Genomic DNA, 19,802 nt, shown 5'->3' on the forward strand with positions numbered 1-19,802 from the left:
CAGCTCAGTGCATGCAGGGAGGTTGAGTGTTAATGTTCAGGAGAAAATTGAGTTTCAACAGCGGCTGAGCTGCAGCAGCAAAATTAGTCAAAGACAAACACTCATCTGATGAAGACCTCCTTAACTGCATTTTGTTTTTAATATTCTCAATTTAAGATTTGCCATGGAAAACATCTCACACATCTCTTTTGTTTTATTGTTATTTGAATTCAATTTATTAAAACACGTTTTTTTTACACTTACATCTTTTTTTATGAAGCTGTAAACGTGGGCCGTGTCCTGCATTAGCCTTGGCTTATTGCTTTAATTATGAAAACAAGTGAATGGCTTTTTTTAATTTTGGAATGTCTATTACTTAGGTGTACACTGATTGCTGTTTGTAGGCTTTTTTCCACAATGCATATTCCACCTGTAGACTGTATTATTCCACTACATGAAATGTAATTTGCTAAATCAATAAGTTGACATCTTGAAATTGCTTTTTTTGTGTTTGCAGTCCAAAACCCAAAGCTATTCTATTATATCAGACAAAGAAAAGCAACAAATCCAAATTTGCATTATTTGTTACATTTTGGTTTGTTGATATGTATTTTTTACCCTCTACACATAAGGGTAAGTTCCCTGAACAGTCTGACAGACCAAGACAAAAAAAAAGGAAAATAATTCAGAAACCACTGTTCAGGCTAATAGCACTTGATCAGTCAGAATACAGTCCAGCCTGGAGGATCGAGCGAGGATGCCCATAAGGCTTTGAAAAGGTAGGCATTTTGAAGAGGAAGCAGATGGCCCACATTAAAAGCAGAGGGCCCTTGTGACTGTCTTCAATGGCCCTGCAGAGAACCGGGTAATTAAATGAGAAATTTAATCAGATTCCTCAAATTAAATGTCCTGCTGGATAGTTCGGCAAGAACACCACTGACTACACATTTACCTAAGGGAGTGTCACCGATGGTTGCATAATTCTCCAATCAGCACACACTCATACATGATGATATTACAGGTGATGATAACTGCTAAAGTATTCCATTCCCAGTACTGCCAGCAGGAGGCAAAGGGATGTGGCTGTGTGGCCACAGGAGGGTCGTTTTAATAATGGGGCCTGGGAAGAAGCAACAAAAGAGGGAGATGACTGGATAGGGGTTGGAATTTGTGCATATAGCATGGAGATTATTTTGAACAAGGCTTAAATCCTCTGTAGATTCTGAAATGGTCTTGTGAGTTTTGTTCATGTGATGCAACATGTTTGATGCAGCATTTAAAAAAAAGAGGCAGCACAATCCAGTCTGGACTTTGGTGACTTGACAATCTGACACGAGCCACTGATTTCTCGTGTCTTCCTTATCATAGCACCAAAGACAGAAACCAGACTCTGTCCGTTCCGACTCATTTTGCATTCAGTAAATCCAAGAACCGCCGCCCCTCCCTCCACTGCTCCCGCCCCGCGCTGGCTCCCTCTCACACGCAGTCTGTCCTGTAGGATGGGACCAGCAGCCACATATCCATGCATGCCTGACCGCTAGTCCACTTCCTGGATGGAAGAATGGGACATTTCCAGCACCACTTTTCTTCGCATTTAGCCTTCGTCACGCTAATGCCGCGGAAAACCACTTAATATTGACCACGTGTAATCAATATTATTCGACTACTTTTTTCCCCCTTGTAGTTAAAGACAGCGATTTGTCGCCGATTAATCCCTCTCCACTACGGGAATGTTGCTATCTGGAAGCCCGCTACAGGCACGGTGGAGTCCAACTCATTTTGAAATGCTTTTGCACTGCCACGGTGTGCGTATCGTTTTATTCCTCGAAGCTAAAAACAGCCTATGCTCGGGCTGGAGGCGAATAAATTTGGCTTTTTAAAAGAAACGGCGGCTCTCTGCAGCCGAACCGCTAACCATTACTTTAATGCTCTGCCTTCGTGGCTGCTGTGCGAACTTCGTGTCTGCTTCGGTCGTGTGTATGTGATTTTTTTTTTTTTAAAGAAGAGAAAAGACTCAAAAACTTTCTCACCCGTTGCCTTCTTGTTGCTCTCGATGAATAGTCTAACATGCGGACAATACGTGAACCGAGTTATTGGTGGATTTTATCCTTAATGTTTTTAACCTTGCCCAAACACAAAGACTGTCATCCTGGTGAGTACTTGCAACACGGGTTAGCTTTCATTTGTGTAGCCTAACTAGTCCGACCACAGTGTTGAATTTGGCTGTAATTATGAAGGGTAAACGCTACTTTTGGTTGTCGAATAAATAGATTTTCAGAGGCAGCGTTTTGCCTGGGTTCGACCAAGGTTAACTTAATGTTACAGGGCCGAGCTGAATTAAACGTCCAACGGGTATTTGAACGCTGGGACGTTTAGCCTCCGTGATTTGTGTGCATGTTATTGATTAGGCAGCTGGACTATGATTGCGCAAACGTCCCCCTGCTTTAACGTTACACTAAACATTTACTTCTGCTAAACAACTACTGTTTAAGCCTGACGCTTTACGTTAGCCACATCCAAAGATTTATACTGACAGAATGAGCTACATCACCGAATGTTCATACAACATGGTGTCACTGGAATTAATCAATCTCAGGAAATGTAGCTAATAACAATCCCGTTGGCACGCAGATGGTTTGTGGTAACGTTATTCATTGAGTTAACTTTATTTCATGTGGGATTAGCAGAATTTACGTTATCTGTTAAACCTGTACTTTTGTTGTGATGTTTAAAAGATGTCCCTAAGTTTTATCCTAGGTTTACTGTAGTTGTGGTTGATATGAAGGTATAGCTAATCTACGTCTGCTCGCTGTTATGTGCGTAGGTAGAAACGAGGATAAGGGCGATAGTTAGCGCTCGTGGATGGATGTTCTGTATGAGGGGCGGTTAATGCCACCGCAGCACAAATATTTAGATGACCATGTTGCATCCAAATTTGTGACCCATCAGATTCTGTGCCGACAGAGATTTAACGATAAAAGATGGATGGATGGGTTGGTTGAATATTAATAAGTAGCTTATTAGTGTTGTATAGACAGCTGTGACAAACTGGTTAATCACAGCTATCCAAATGTGTGATGCTTTCTGTGTTTTTTTTGTTCATATTTCTATAGGTGTTACCATCACCACCTTTTGATAACAGCTGTAACAATACAGTCTGTGCCCATGTTAAAAACTTTTGGAAATATAGGTAAAATCATGTTCCATCAGGTAATAGAATATGGTGCAACACATATCTGTTTTACCTTTTTTAACAGTGTTTCCCAAAGCGCTGCTCTCTGTGGGTTTGAAAGCCTGATTTAGATTAACATTAATGGAGGGCCATGGTGAGCCTCACACAGATGACTGGTTAAAGTAAGGGCTAAGGTTGGGTTGAGGGTTAAGCACACACTGGGACACACCAATACTGTTTTAAAAGGGCAAAAAGTGACAAATAGCAGAACGTATGTTGCCCAAAGGAGGTCTGCATGTATAACAAATAAGCTGTGTCTGCATACTTCCTGTGCTCCAGTGTGGGAATGTCGCCACATCCACCAGGCACAACTCTGGTCTACTGAAAAATACAGAGCAATCCCTGGCTGTGATAGGCTAACGCTTCATTCACATTGCATGTGCGGCAAAAACGCAGGGTTTTGTATACATTTTGAATTGGGGTAGTGCGTTTAGGCTGCAACGCTCAAACTTGGCAGTCTGTTTTGAGGCGGCGTGAGAGTCCCGTACAGTAAATAGGAAACAGCTCTGCCTATATCGCATCCACAAGAAAGTTTTTAAACATCAAAACACAAGCACTGAACTACCCAGAATTTTGTGTAACAGCTGACTGTTTCCTGCAACAACAAGGCATAGTCCCTTGTTCCTTTTTTCTCTCTCTTTCTCTGTGAAATAAGGCTGCCTTCGTTCCGAAATGTCGACATCTATAAACAGTCTGACAAAAAACATCAATTGTGAAATATAAATTCTAGGTGTGCTACATTGGGGGAACACAACCGGGCGTCACATCAATGAGCCATTTCAGTGACACTCCCACACCGCCGCACCACCCTGCGGAAAATTGTTGGATACCCTTTAGGTGATGTGAACGCAGGCTTCACATCAGACGCTGAGGCAAAAACGCAGGTCTCTCCATTATTTTTGAATGGGGGTAGTGTGTTTAGGCTGCAGTAGTGCCTCCACCATCCAGCGCGTCAGGTTACTTTCTAGCATTATCGCAAGTTTATTCAGACTAAATGATCACCTCTGTTAAGTATAGTCTAATATATCTTCATCTATTTTTGAGTGGAATACCAATTCCTAGTCTTAAAATAAAAAGTCACAATTGAGATTTTTCCAATTGCTCCAATTAATAATTGTTTTGATATACAGCCCGATATTAGAGTTTGTGAAAAAGATATCTACTCAGCGAGACGTTTGACACTTGAAAAATTTGTGTTAGTGCTTTCTGGTTGACAAACTTTGTACAATAACTACAATCATTTTTGGCATTTCTGCACTTTAATTTATTGTCAGCCAATGAACACACTAATAGATATAGGCTACTAGTATCGTATCTGTGATAAGCCCATATTGGCCGATAATAAATGCCCATTAGTTTACTAATCTGGTTCTATTCTCTACCATTAGAAGCATTTGAAGAATATACTAAACAGTAGTTGCATTTACATTCCATAATTAGTTACATCCAAAATCATTTTAACATTGTTCTAGTTGGTGTGCATCCCAAAGTATGTTGGATGTTTTTAGTCAGTGGCACAAATCATCCCCTATATTGAAGTAGCAGTGATGTAACACAGGAGAATGGTTCCTCTCTGAGTCACCCCCCCCCCCATCCACCCCACCATCCCGCCCACCCCCTCTACCCCAAGATCCCCTAGTTCCCTGCTTCCACATCCTTAGTTTGCAGCTTTATTGACAAGTAGTCCTCCGGGCCCCTAACACATCTGAGTTTTCCCATATGACATGTATCACCAGACCTCTGACACACAGCAGACAGACGTTACAGACTGACGGACAGACCGACTCCCAGGTGGTGAAGGATAAATCCAATTTGGCTATTTATTCACTGTCCCCTAACCATATTCATCTACCGTCTATGGCCGGGTGACATATACATTTAGAGTTTCCATCGTAGATAGTAATACCAAACCAGTGCTAGTTAACATGAGAATGATTTGAAAGGAAGGGGGATTATTTCCATCTTTTTAAGTTAATACATACCACATTTTAAAACAAAGCTGTTGATGAAATTGACCCAATTTTCATGAGATCTTAAAGGATTTTGTATTAAGTGTATATGTAGACTGTAGAGGCAATAAACTAAAATAATAGAAAATGATCAGCTCATTTAGAAAAGCAGTCTTGCATCTCTTTTCTCACTAACACAAATGTCCTTGGGTGTTTTTCTCCAAAATGTCACTGCCTACAATAATATGGAGATAAATAAATGTGTTGTGGTTTGATGAGAACTGTAATGATGTTTGTATGTTTTGTGTGGTTGGAGCTGCAGCTCCCAGTCGTTGTGAGAAGCATAGCTTGTCATTAATTAGGCCTATAGACTCCTCCTGATTGCATCATTTAAGTAATGAGGAAATTATTGCATGTTATGTGAATATGGCTATTCAAAAACGGATAAAGGCATAAAGCCTTGTGATGCAGCTGGGGAATAATTTGAAGTAAAGACAATAGGACCTTAATGAACAGGGTTTTATGAATTTGAATAAAAAGAATTACTGCTTTTTGACGGACATAATGGCCATTTTCACTTGTGTGTACTGTATTGTAGGGAGATCCTTTTCAGACACTGTGACTGTCCACTGCCAATAGTTTGGTGATCAAACATAATATTAATGTTATTAATGAGGTCCTGATGAACTGCTGTGCCAGCAGGATGCCAGCTGTCTGGACATTGCTGATGTTTTGGCTCGGGTTCATTATCATCAAGGTTGTCCTCTATCTTCTCTGGATAATTGGTTCAATATGTACAGTACTGACAAAACATCTCAAATGTAACATTCTCTTTGTTTTAAAATAGCATCAGTAACATATTTGCTTGTGCTTGATCGTGGACGGGCTTAGCACACGATTATCTGTTGTCTCTCCACCTGCTTCCTGTGGCAACCACTAAATGGTCTGATGGGGAAACACTGCAACTGCAATCACTTTTCACTTGTGCAGATTAATCACTGTTGACCCTTTTTGCTAGTGACACTCATCCTTTTGCAGTGTTTTCCACAGGTTGAGAATTTACTTGTGGTGGTGGGTGGTGAAGGATGTGACGGCGCGGTGCGTGACTGCTTCACTGGAGGGTTCAGGAATAAACTAGTCAAACGAGGGTTATGAACTGTTAATTGAAAACAATGACTGGGCTATGTAACATTAACAGATATAATTACAAATCAGACTAAAACATTATACAGATGAAGTGTAGCCATGAGGCGCCTTGTCAATTAAATGTGGTTGGTTTGTCAAATGCCATGGTTCAGCAGATAAAATACCTGATTACCTGTAGACCAAATGTTATATGTATTAGCAACTTAACCTTTAATACTATACTATGATCTACACAGAAAGTTACATGTTATTATAAATCTCAACACTCTTTAAATCATATAAGACTAAGGCTATCTTTAATTCGTTAATTCTCATTTTGTTTGTTAGATCGTTTGTTTTTGTTTTTTTTACTGTTTTGAACCTTGTTTTGGGGATCCTAAAAATATCTCATCTAAACAGATTTCTGTCAGTCAAACAACTCTGAATTGTAGTTTAAAACGTTTACAGCCAACTAAATAAAATCTCTCTTTTTATTCGGGGTTGAGTCTATAAATACAGAATGGGAACTGAAGGCTTGGTTAGCAACGATTAGCTCTGATTAGCAGTTAGCTCCATTATAAAGATATATGGAGTGGGGCAGATTGCCATGGAGACAACCAGAGCTTTCACAGCAGTGTGGTCGCGGCTCTACGGTTAATCAGTACAGTTAATCCCACGGCAAGACCACCAACAGCATGCTACTACTAAAGACTGTTCTGGTTCATGGTTCTGTGTTAAATCGTTGGCGTACCTCCTCAGACCCATCTGTGTCAAGGCGAACCCCTCTCAGAACCCACTGCCATAGCTCAACGTGCACCTCCAAAAACTGTTAACTTTGCGACGCATATCGCAAGGACTGGGATTGGTCAACTTAATTGGTCAACTGACATAAGCTTTGCAAATAAACTGACATATTTTGGTTACAATGACGGTGTTATCTGTTTGTAAAGTGTCTATTTCAGTAATGTTTTATGTTAGCACTTCACCAGCAAGCAGTACTTTTTGGGCAGTTGTGCTAAAGTTTGCTTGCTAACATAACATAAACTGTCTCTCTCTCTTTTGTCGGAAATAGCAGAGTTTTGCGATTGACCCTCCGGAAACCACACTCCTCCTCGCGTTCTCGCAGTTCAGCTGGCCGCTGGTCTGTGTGCGCTGTAAAAAATACATCATTGATTGAAGAAAAAACAAAAATGTAATTCGGGTTTTATCTACCTAGACGGATCTCAATCTACCTGGGCGGTTCATTCAAGTAGAACCCATGTATCTAATATCTAAGTCTAATTTTAAGTTAGGGGCTACAGTGCTGCTGGAATCCTGCTCCAACATGATTTCTTCAAAGTGTTAACAAGCTACCTGTTTATTATTTTCAACAAATTTGTGACAACACATTTAAAAAAAAAAAAGGATAATTAAATTAAATTAATCGCATTTAAAGTAATCTAAAAGTAAATGAAAACCCTTTTTAGGGCAGAGAAGGCAGACAGAAAAACTGCACTGACTTTCACAAACGCTTGCAGAATAATTTAGTTATTCTGTTAATTTATAGTAGAGTGTGAATTATTGCTCTTGGGTTCGGTGTTAATGTTGCAGAATTTCCTCACTGATGAGACATGTTTTAAAAAATGGTTATTTCCTTGGTGTAGCAATGTAAAGTGCAAGTAAACATTTGCAACCTTGCATTACTTTCAGAATTCATGATTAATTCAATAACTTTTTGAAACCTATTTCATGTCTGATCTTTGTCTGTGAGGCGATTTGTTTGTCATGGATTGGGCTTTTTAAAAAAGGATACTTACTCCCATGGATGTACCTTTTGCTGTAAGCTCCCACACCAAAGAGTCATCTTAAGCACTGATAAATTAAATTAATAGACATACTGCATGTGTTCATAATAAATGTCATTAGCAAATATTTAAAGTTCAGCCTTTTGGAAGTTGGAAACAAGAAAGATAAAAGTTATGCTTGTCGGTTATTTATCAAATGGCATTGTGTGTATCCTTGAGGTCTAACAGACACTTTCACTGGATTTTCTTCTCTTCCTCATAAAACATTTGCCAAACAGAATTTCAGAAACTTTAAATCCCACTTTGGAGACATAAATATAAAAATTGGATTAATTACGCTACAATGCTAGCGGTTAGAAACTTAATAGGGTACCTTCTGAAATATCTGCTGGACAGAAGACCACAAACTGAACCAAGTAGGGTAGATGTAGAATGCATGCATGCAGAAGTATACAAATACCTTTCCACTGGGTACAAAATTGTCACCATCCACCATCCAAGTATTGGTAAAATATGGAATTTGCTGGTAGACTTGCATCACTCACCAGCCATAAAACCAATAATCTATTGAGTTCATTCACTAGCCATTTGACCGGTGGACAAAAAAGTAAAGTCTACACCCTAGTCTTCCACCTACACCCCGTTTCTCCTTGCTATTTAGTTGTATATTATTATAATTAACTAGAAGAGAATCAATACTTAGCGTACCGTGTCCAGGAGCCGCTACTGAACCAGATGTGACCAGCGGACAGTACTGGCCTATCTGGAGATGCTGACATTAATACTAAAGTGGAATATTTCAGTTGATTTGAGCCCAACATTATGACAATAATGTTTTATTTAAAGGGCAATTATAGTAATTTGACATTAATTGTGATTAAACTGTTTATTTGTGTAACTTATGTTAATCAAGGCAATCAGTCATCACTTCATTACTTGGTGTGTACAGTTGAGTTCACCCGGTCTTCCAGCCAAGATACTCCAAGCTGGTCACAGTAGCATTTTAATCATTTAAAATGACTCACAGCCACTTCACTCCAAATTATTTCATCTGTTTTAGCAACATGCAACCTAAACCAAACGCAGGCGTGCACACACACACACACACACACACACCACACGCACACGCACACAGAGAAACCGGATTTGACCAGGCTGGTTTAAACGCGGGAGGATAAATGCTTTTGGGGAAACCAGTGTACACTTATATCCTGTGCTTCATGACAATAGTGATTAATGTCCAGGCAATAAGGCACTGTCACTGAAGGACGTATACTGCTGCACTCAAGGACTTGGTCATATCAATAAATGTCCTTTGTCCTTCAGTCACCACGTCCTCTTTCCCCTTCAACAATCTTGCCGCGATGTGATACTGTGTCAGCTTTTACTTACAGCTAGACTGTCAGTCAACACTGCTCTGTAGCGAGTGGACACAATGGGACCTCCAGGCTCCCTTTCCCCCTTTTTCCTGCATTGCTATTGTGGGTCAAATGAGCATGTTTGTTTTGTGCTTCTTTTTTCCCCGTGGTGGGCTACATTCAAGATTGTCTTTTTCAGAGGCAAGGAAAAGCAAATTCATAAGTAGGCATAAGTATTTCATCCGCGAAGCTCATTTTTTCTTCTTGAATTACTGCGACAATCACTGAAGATATAGGATTAGGCTGTGCATGTTTTATCAGGCTCAAGGTGCTCTCAGAATGGAAAATAAGCTTGTTTAATGAGAGTCAAGTTGCATCAGATGAATTGAATTTTGCATTAATTATGTTCTTGATATTTTTGAGCTGCTGTAGGAAATGTCTCAAATATACCTGCGTATACTTCTTGTTACTATGCATTTATGTAACTTTTAGTTCAAAATGCAGTCACTACAGTATATGACGTGTCATCTTTATCCAGCTCTTGAAACTCTATGGTTGTCACTGTGTATAGTAGTTATCACAGTAGGGACAGACAAGTTCTTTGTTTGAATGGAACAGCAACTTGATGCAAACACGACAGTCCTTAGATCTTTGGCATTGGCTGTTTCATTTTGTAAAGAAACACCCAAGGGTTTTGGTTTATGCAACTGGAAGCTTGAGCTGTGTTGTTTCTTTTTCAGTGAGCTGCTGCTTTTAAACATATTGACATTTTGTAAATGTGTGTAAAATATTTTTACACCCCCCCCCGTCTGTCACTAGCACTGATGACGGATTGATTAATGACAATTCCTTCTGACCAATCAGTAGTCTGCAGGTTTTCACGTCACCTTTTGGTATTGCCTCAGCTTGCTTGGAACCTCAACTGAAGTAGTACTACAAAAACTACCTGTTAACAGGTACCAGGGGATTTTTTTCATAATGGAAAACCAAAAAAGTCGAGGCGAGTCGAGTAGATACCATGTAGTGGAAAAACACCATTAAGCTTTTTTTTTCTCTCTTTTGCTAAGTAAACACCCTGAGAGATCAGTCCCCAGGCTCTTTCTTTTGGGTTCCAAATGAGATGGATGTTCTGTTTGTTTCTCTCACACACTTTGACTGTATCCCTGGGAGCTTTCTCTATTTTGAGAAAAAGCTCTAAAACAACAATTGAGGGGGGTCATTGGTATCTAACCATGTTACTAAAAAGACGGCAATGCATTTCTTTACCGTGTGCTTAAAATATTGTATCTGAAAATCTTTTTGATGTTTAACTTGTTCCACCAAATGAGTTTTGGGAGAAGAAAATGTGGTATTGTAAAAATGACAGAGGCAGCTAGTGTGAAAATGTGGTGTTGGTTAATTTCAGAGGCTTCCAAGGGAGAAGATGTGCTGAGTTGGATAGTTTTGGAGGCAGAACAGTAGTTTAGAGACTACCCTATCGATCCTGTTGACATGCTCCCCTTTGGGGAATGCAGATGGTTCTGTTCTTCAACACAAACATTCATACCCTCCTGGTAGTGGAACCCTAATTAACTAGGGATGTGAATACCATGGCCTTTTCCTTTGACATTTTCATATTTCAGAAAGACATTGTTTAACGCTTTCTCAAAAAAGATGTTTATAAGACGGTGAAAAGACAACACGGTCGGCAGAATGTAAACAAAACAAAATTAAAACACCTTCCAGTTGACCCGCGGGTAATTTTAGCAGCTCTGTTGTACAAATTCCTGCATGTGTCTGCTTTTATCTGTCAAAATGGTGTGAGCTGAAGGTGTGACAGCTGCTGTATGTTATTGTCACTGCTAATTCAAACCTCACAACACAAGTGTTTACCACTGCAGAGCAGACCTATTCCCAGGTAACCACTAATCACTCAGGGATTCCAGAGATCATCTGTTCCATCCCTTAGCAGCCAGCGTAAGGAAGGTGGGAGCTAGCAACCACTCTGCCTCCACAGCCTCTCGGTTCTCAAGACAATCATCTGCGTCACTGTAATTTTTCGAATTAAGTGCTTTTGAATAGGCTTTTTGTCACAAGTGAAATTTCTGAGTGCTGTCTAAAATGGAAGCGGTTTTCCTTGAAATAACAATATAGGTTAATCTTGTATTAAAGCCTATGAATATTACAATTGTCTTGTCAATGGATGGATGAAAGTATTCTTGAATTTGTAAAGCCGATTCAGAGAACAGTATTAAGGACATTCAGCATAGCACTGGCAGGACTCATTATTTTGCAGTGACCCATTGTTTCCATAACGATAACAGCAGCCTAGATATGAACTGATTTGTGCAAAGCTGCACAAATCAGTCAAATTAATCAATAAGTAGATTGACAGAAAATGTATCAACTGGTTCAACGCATTCTCACGAACGGGTCCGTATGATATTGTACGAAAACCTATTCACAGAAGCAAATGATATCCTACAAAATTAGGAGACCACCGACTGGTAAAGTGACGCCGGGTGATCACGTGACACCAGCTGGCTACAAGCTATATGACAGCAAGCGGCAGTTGCTAGTTGTTAAGCCGCTACAAGAGCTTTGCGAGGCCGGCTACAGACCTCCGTTATATCAGCGGTAGTTGGTGGTTCAGTTACCCAAAAATAAGTAACTTTGAGCCAGGTAAAAGCACCGCCAGCTGCCGGTTGTTTTGTGGAATGCTTACAATTAAGAGTGCTTAACTTTTAGTAGCTTTTTGAACAAATGGTTCATGAGAACAGGCTGACTATTTTGATTATTGGATAATCAATTTTGCCATTGAAGTAGCAGTACCAACTTCTCAAGCTTAAGGATTGTTGTTATACACAAACTGAGTAACATTGGGTTTTGTTTGTTAGACAAAATGACGTTTGAAGCAGTTATCTTGAACTGTGGGTAATTGTAACAAACATTTCCCACCTTTTACGATATTATAGGCAAAGCAAGAATCTAATTAACAGATTAATTGATAGTTGTAGGCCCTCAATGCGTGATTGTAGGAGACTCATATACAGTAAATGTTATCCTGTTTTAAAGGTCAGAATATAAAGACTAATTCCAGTATCTGTCATTTCAGTGTCATAGCCTCATCATTACTGTATTATGATCAATTAGTCAGGTGAAGCAGGCCCACATGAACTACAGTACTGGATAAAAAAGGGCACTTGCTCATGACTGTAGCCAGTTTAGGTGCATGAGATGCAAGCATTTCCAATATATAGAGGTAGGAAGAAACACCCAGCTCACGAGACACAAGATTTGGTTCACGAGATTGAGACAAGATTTTAACACTATTTCACAGAAAACTTTGGTGAAGAAATAACACTGGAAAAATAGTCCTTTATTCAATCTAAAGTCACAAAATGATAAACGAGCACTTAAAGATTTAGTCTCTTCACTCAGAGTACCAAGGTTACAACATATATAAAGCTCATTTTACTATTGTTTTACATTGGTTATGTTCTAAAGCACAATAATTTACCATCAAACACTCGACAGATGATTTTTGTGAAGACAGATGCTCTTTCTCCTCTGCGCTTTATTAATTGCAGCACTAAACAAGGAAGTAGTAGGCTACTCTAGTATTGATTTATGACCAAACGAACAGAGAACATTTCTCTTTGTTTAATATCATTAAAAGTAAACCTTCCCTGTCCGCTTCCCGACTTATTTCAACAGGGAAAGTCGTCACACCTCTAGCAATATGTATTCCTACGGTTGCTGCTGATGGTAAAGCATATGTGTTTTCAAGGAAATGAGACAATGTACTTTGAGTCAAATCAATAAATGAAGTAGAATGAAGCAAGGTATTGACTAAATATCAGCAACTCCATATTTGGGGGGGCATGGGAAATCTCAAAAACAACTCCTGTTGCTAATCTGTTTGTAATACCCACGATAATGAAGACAGCTCTGGGATCTCAAAGGCAACTGTATATGACTAGATCTGAATTAATGCTAAAATGAAAATGTGCCTGTAGCGTTAGAATCACAGACTGTAGAAAGAACATTGCCATGGCATTTGTGACATCACCCATAGGTTTCTTAGGGGACATTTTAAAACATGGATTTGGCATTTTGCTTGATAAATGACTTAAATAATTGTTTAACAAAATAGATGCAAATACATTTTGTCATTTGTTTTAGTTCTAATCTTGACAGTTACTGGAGGTTTGTGAATGTATACAACGGAGAAGAGAGCCTGGTTTGAGCTGAGAGCGGGACAAGCTAGCAGCAACCACCATAGTTGACTGTGATAATATAAAGCTAAAACACAACAATATTCCCTTACTGTTAAACATTTTTTTCAAAATCCCCACCACCATCAGTACTTCAAAATCCCCACCACCATCAGTACTTAAGTTACATTTTCTTGTACAAAAACTGTATTTACGTCACTCAAGAGAGTTTGGGAGTATTTTTCCTTTGGGTCATACAAACTGCAGCTAAATGCACTCGCATGTCAGCTTCACCACTAAACTGTGGTGTTGCTGCTGGATTAGAATTATTATATTGAGTCTAAGCAAGTTGAATCTGCTGTTCTTGTCTGCTGTTCTTGTGTGCATTAGATGCAATGTTTATTAGCCTTGGATTTGTTTTGCTGCAAGTTTGAATTATGTGTAGGTGATGAAATCGGTGCCAAGGGGGCTTCAACAAGTTTGATGTAAAATTCAATGGTTGTCTATCGATGGAGGATACTATTAATTTGACCAGAATGAGATACACTTTCATATCTTAACAGACAACCAGCAGGCAGCCATGTATGAAAGCAAGGCCAAACAAGTGTGTGAATGCAGCAGAGCCATGGTCTAAGCAGATGTCCTCATTTGTTATGAGTTATATGTTGGCATAATGTGTAGTGTAATAGTCTTGTAATCCCTTTTGGCTAATTAGCGGCCGTCTTATTATGACATGCCAATGGATTTCTTCGATAATCAGCAGGAGCATGTTCTTATTTTTAGGACCACAGCTATGTACCTCCTGTATTAAAGTTGTTGAGAGGGAAATAAATGACACTTTTAAATCTTTTAGAGCACAGGTGTGATTTTTTTTTCATTTTTGAGGAAACTGAATCTGATACCCTCAAACTTGACTAAATTTACTTTCATTGGGAAATATTATTTTTTAAATAGGCCTAGTTTTAGAAAATGTTTATATCTAAATTTATCGGTTTCAACAGTTGGCAACAACATTTAGTTTAGTTGCCAATTAAAACAGTGGGGATGAGGGTATTACAGGAGGCTGACAAAATCTTGGTGGAAAAAGAACATTCTATTTTCTTGAGCTCACAATTGCACTTTAGAATGGTGTGTTTAGACAGTATAATTTTATTTAAACATAACAGTGGGTAATGCATACATCAGGAACCTTGGAATACTAACATAATAATCGTCTGATTAACAGTAAGTTCCTGATATTCAGTGCCCCTTAACCCTTGTGTTGTCTTCCGGTCAAAATTGAAAATCAACAATTTAGTTAACGCATTTTATCAATGTTTTTAACTTTTTCTTATGTTTTTGTCCTTTTTTCCCCCCAATACTTTTTCACTTTTTTTCCATTTTCAACACTTTCACAACTAACTTATTAACTTTAGTGTTAGTTATTTTTGGAATTTATGGTCAATAAACCTCATTTATTAGAAATTATACCTGTTTTTTAGACTAAAATGTCAGGAATGGATGTTGATGGATAATCACAGACTGGAATATGTCAACTTTTACTCAATACTATTTCAAAACCACTTACATTTTTTTTTAAAAGCTTAAAAATTGAATAAGACACCCCAAAATTACCCGTCAAAATCAAAGAGCATTGTGTGGAATCAAGCATGTTATTTTGGGTAATTACAATTGGGCAGTGAAGAAGAACATTGATATAGGAAAACGGGTCAATTTGACCCGAGGAAAACATGAGGGATATTGCTAATTTCCATGGTACTGTAGCGGTTGTATTTTGCCGAGACAGACCCTGTTAGCAGCTGTAGCTACTGGAATTTGGTTAGTGCAAGTGTTTTTTTTGTACTTTTGAAATGTATGTTGGTCCAGCAGATTTTTATTTAGACTACAATATTTGCATCTCGAGGAAATTGTATTTTTTTATACTGGTCCTTGTAAAATTCTTGAGAAAGAAATATTAAATTGCCAACAGCAAATATTACATAGTAGAGAGGCTGCTAAAGAGGTACAGTATCAAGTGCATTCCTCTTCATGGTTTTATTTATCGTTTCTAAATCCAGCATTTAAGTATTGATTAGAATCCAACATCTAAAAGCATTTAAAAAGGAAGGAAGGGAGGAGGTCTGACTGCCTGCATGGCCTCTGGCAAACATGAAGAGCCTCTTTGGAAGTGATGCATGCAAAATCCTAGTGCAGTGGTATTATTTATGGCTAGCATTGAGTCATTTGGCCAGTGAGCTACAGGTTAGGTATTTTTCATCAGCACTAAGCAGATGTTTTCTACAAAAGCACATTCCCACAGGTATTTTATTCCACATATTTTTCTGAATTTGCAACTTCATTATAATAGTATTTTACAACTGAAATCCCTTTTACTCTTGCTACAACAACATGCATTTTCAGCCCAGACGTCCCAAGTTCAAATCACCGTCTCGGCAGGAACAGTGTCACGCTCTACCTGTTGAGTTAGATGGACTCATTTACATTGCCAGTAATCAACTATCACCATTCATGAACACCAGTAATGCGTGAGTGTAATGTATCTACCAAAGGCAGCTGAATTTATTTCGGAATCAATAACTAAACAATTCATGCAGGGCTGCATACCGTGTCCTCAGGAATGACCTCATAAGCTCTTGGCACGTAAGCGATCCAATTGCCACATATTGAAAATTGAAAACCTCACTTTAGACAGTAAATTTTCTTGACATTGTCAGAGCTGTTATGTTCAATCCGGCCACTGTGTGTTGAGACACGTTTGAGGATTGTTTATTATAGTCTGGAAAGGGAACAAGCCATAGCTAGTCTAATAAATAGGTCACTAGCCCTGAATTTGTTTAATCTTGTTAATGTTTTTCATCAGAGTCCTTGATGCACTCAATCAGTGACTATGGCAGCTATTTAATGCATTTACTTTACTGCATCAGCGCGTCCCTGGAAGCACACTCAACAGCAGATTGACACCATTCATATTTACTATATATTTTCACCATTACTGAGTTGCAGCCATTTAGTGTGTTCAGCCTGTGTGTATGCTATGTTAAATGTTGACTTCTCCACAGGAAGTTATGCAGTTTTAATGCATATATGAGTCCATTTTGGTCAAACAATAGAACAATTGTTCTTTACCAGCTATGAATATAGAATAAATGCCAGGATGTGCTTCGTTGTTTTAAAGGAAGGCTGAATACACTAGAGACTTTCATCTAGACCTTTTCGCCCATATGCTCTATAAAAGTCGTTTGATGCACTGTTTTCTCACTTATTCCCTGTAAAAGGTTAAAAAAAACACACATTGCACTGATCAGGCCATGTCGCCTCAAATAAATCAATTTACTTTTCTTACGAGGGAGGGCACCGCAGGAAATGTGAGCATCTGACCTGAAAGTTGGTGAAACAATTGAATTTTGTAAATGGACTGTTTTACAAAGTACAGCAACCATTCACACACATTCATAAACTGTGGCCGAGGCTGCCGTACAAGGTGCCACCTGCTCATCAGATAAACACTCACACACATTTACACATTGATGTGCAGCAACTCAGTGTCTTGCCCAAGGATACTTTGACATGGGACTGCAGGGACAGGTATCAAACCACCAACCTTCCAATTGGCAAGTGACCGCTCTGCCACTGAGCCACAGCCGCCCATTTTTGATTTGATTATAATGAGATGCCCTTAGAATCATTTCTTCATATACGTTTTAGAGAAACGACTGCAGAGCAAAGTGTGGCTTAATGAAAAAGTTCAGAATGCCTTATTTGACCTTCCTCCTGTTCAGCTTGCTTTGTTGTTCAAGTTCCCAAATGGAACACAAACAAAAAGGTTTTTCTGTTTTGGAGGTGGTCCACAATATGCACACAATACCTAGTGTGTGTGTTTGGAACTAAAAGTTGGTTTAAAGTTGTTGTCACATTACTATTTCTACTTATTTCTATATCTCTCTATGAAGTACTTTAGGGTTTTTAGCACCATGCATGAAATTGTCAAAAAAAGTCTGCTCATCTCACTTGCATGTGTAGTAGCACTTCCTGTCAACTAACACAATAACTGAAAAGCCAGACAGACCTTGACATGCACACAGACTGGCTCATACGCGCAAAAGAATTTAAAAACGTAGATAAAGACAAGGCGTTGAGGACAAAATTAAAATGAGTTTTTGGATTTTTCAGTTTTATTTTTCATTCATCAGAAACTAAAGGAAGAATTAAACTAACCAGACTAATGGGTGTATTTTCGCTAAATATGGCTGCATTTCATTGGCCCAAGGGCGCTGATGTCCTCTTTGCTGAAACTGCTTGTTTGCTTTTAGCTGTGTAGGCCTAAATATCTGCATTGGGATTGAAGTTGTTGTTTTAGTACTGTATTTCTGAGCTTTGTTTTAGCCCTAAGGCTCAGCTCTCTCTGGTTGGTGTCTTTGGCTGATCTTGGCAGTTCTCATGTTCCCGAGGTCCTTGGTGTGACTCAAAAACTTCCGGGGATATGTAGCCTCATCGCCCACTTCCCGAGGAATGAGAAACACATGCACTCTCGAGATCAAGCTCCACTTACCCCCCCTTTCTATGCTCGACCCACAACCTTGTTTTACCGCTGTGACTTGTACTGGTAACCATGTAAACCTCCAAATGCCGTGGATTGAGTCAGGTGTTTGGCATTTGAATTAAAATGAGCACATTTGAAATTTAAATGAGTTTGTCATAAATACATGTTAGTAATTCAACAAAACAGAAAGCCAAGCTGATGTTCTCACGTTTGACAGACACTATGCATTGCAGATGAGATTGTGCAGATAGCAGCTGTCTCCCTCAGTATGCACCATTTGTTCCTCATATACATAGAAATTTTGCATCAAGAGTCTGCCCCTCATACACCCATGATGATACACTCATGATGCCTTTGAAAAACACAGCTCACGTCTATTTCGTATGAATTCAGACAGAATAATGTAAAAGTTGTTAAGACTGTAGTTTGTCTAATTAGGAAATTTAATGATATGCCTTCTCTCTCCCTCTAATTAAAGGACAAACTGAGAAAATGGGGATGGGTGACGTGAATGAACTGTGCTTCCCTCGTCCTCAATATCTACAGTGTCTGTAGCTGTATGAATGTAAAGCAGGCCAGGAGAATGTGAAAGATGACAAATGCTAACTGACATGTCGGAAATGTATTGGCAATGTAAGTTAGTGTTGCTGAGTATTTTCACATAGTTTTTGAGCACCTGGTTGATTAGTGAAATAGTGTCAGCCAGAACACATTATACATCTCTAAAAGACTGCAAGTGAGATCAGTTGACTTTTCCTTGATCATAAAGGTTAAGTAGCACCAGTGTTCAAAGGGATTTCAGCTATCACTCTGCAACTTGTCATTCCCAGTTTAAGATTAAGTTATTAAAGTGTGTATACAAACGGCAGAATACTATGATTATCTTATTGCTCTTAAAGGTTAAGCCTGTTCTTATTCTAGTTCTGTAGCTTTCTTAGTCAACAAATACCAACACCAAAACAGAAATTGGAGTTGCCAAAGCCTGAAACAGCTTATTCATCTGTGCTATATCCAAAAAATGCATGAGGACACATCAAATTTTCTCCACAGTATTGTTCCTTTGTGACATGTTCATTCATTACCATTAACATGGGCGCTGTAGTTTATTTTGAGGCAATCCCACACACACCATCCTGCTTCAGAAATTACTCACACAAATGCAGCTGAAAATAGTCCCCAACAAATCCGGTTGAGTAATGTTTGCTAAAAACTATATTGCCTAGCTGTTTTAAGAAATTGTTTTTAAAATGAAAGTATACTGTATTTTTATGACTTGTTTAATAAAAACAAAAAAGTTTTTCTTCAGTAGAGAAAGTGTGAAAGTATTGAGCGATAGAACAATTCATTGTTGGTTTTGGGCTTTTCATGGGTTGATAACAAAATATAGAATATTGTAGAAATGCTAATGTTCCATTTTCTATTTTAAGCTTATATGGGCCATTCATCACTTATTACCATATGATGCACTTTCACTGTATGGTTAGAGTTGTCTTTTTCACATAACGCACATTTGACTCTGTTTCTGTGTGTTAATAACAAGCTTAGCAATAACACTATTTTGGTGGAAATAATTGTTTTGCGTTGTTATGCGCACACGCATTTTCTTAAAAAGTGGTATACCACACGATTAGGACAGCAA

General features: G+C 38.8%; 1 protein-coding gene across 1 annotated transcript in view; it reads left to right on the top strand.

Moving 5' to 3' along the window:
* Positions 1 to 1,364: 1,364 nt before the first annotated feature.
* ca16b (carbonic anhydrase XVI b) overlaps positions 1,365 to 19,802 on the top strand; it is a 111,691-nt gene continuing 93,253 nt past the window's right edge. The window contains 1 exon segment of the mRNA XM_032514637.1: positions 1,365 to 2,131. Within this exon segment, the coding sequence (XP_032370528.1) occupies positions 2,047 to 2,131 (85 nt within the window). The 5' untranslated portion in view covers positions 1,365 to 2,046.

The sequence above is a fragment of the Etheostoma spectabile genome, chromosome 4, assembly GCF_008692095.1.
Source record: "Etheostoma spectabile isolate EspeVRDwgs_2016 chromosome 4, UIUC_Espe_1.0, whole genome shotgun sequence".
Classification (NCBI taxonomy): Eukaryota; Metazoa; Chordata; class Actinopteri; order Perciformes; family Percidae; genus Etheostoma; species Etheostoma spectabile.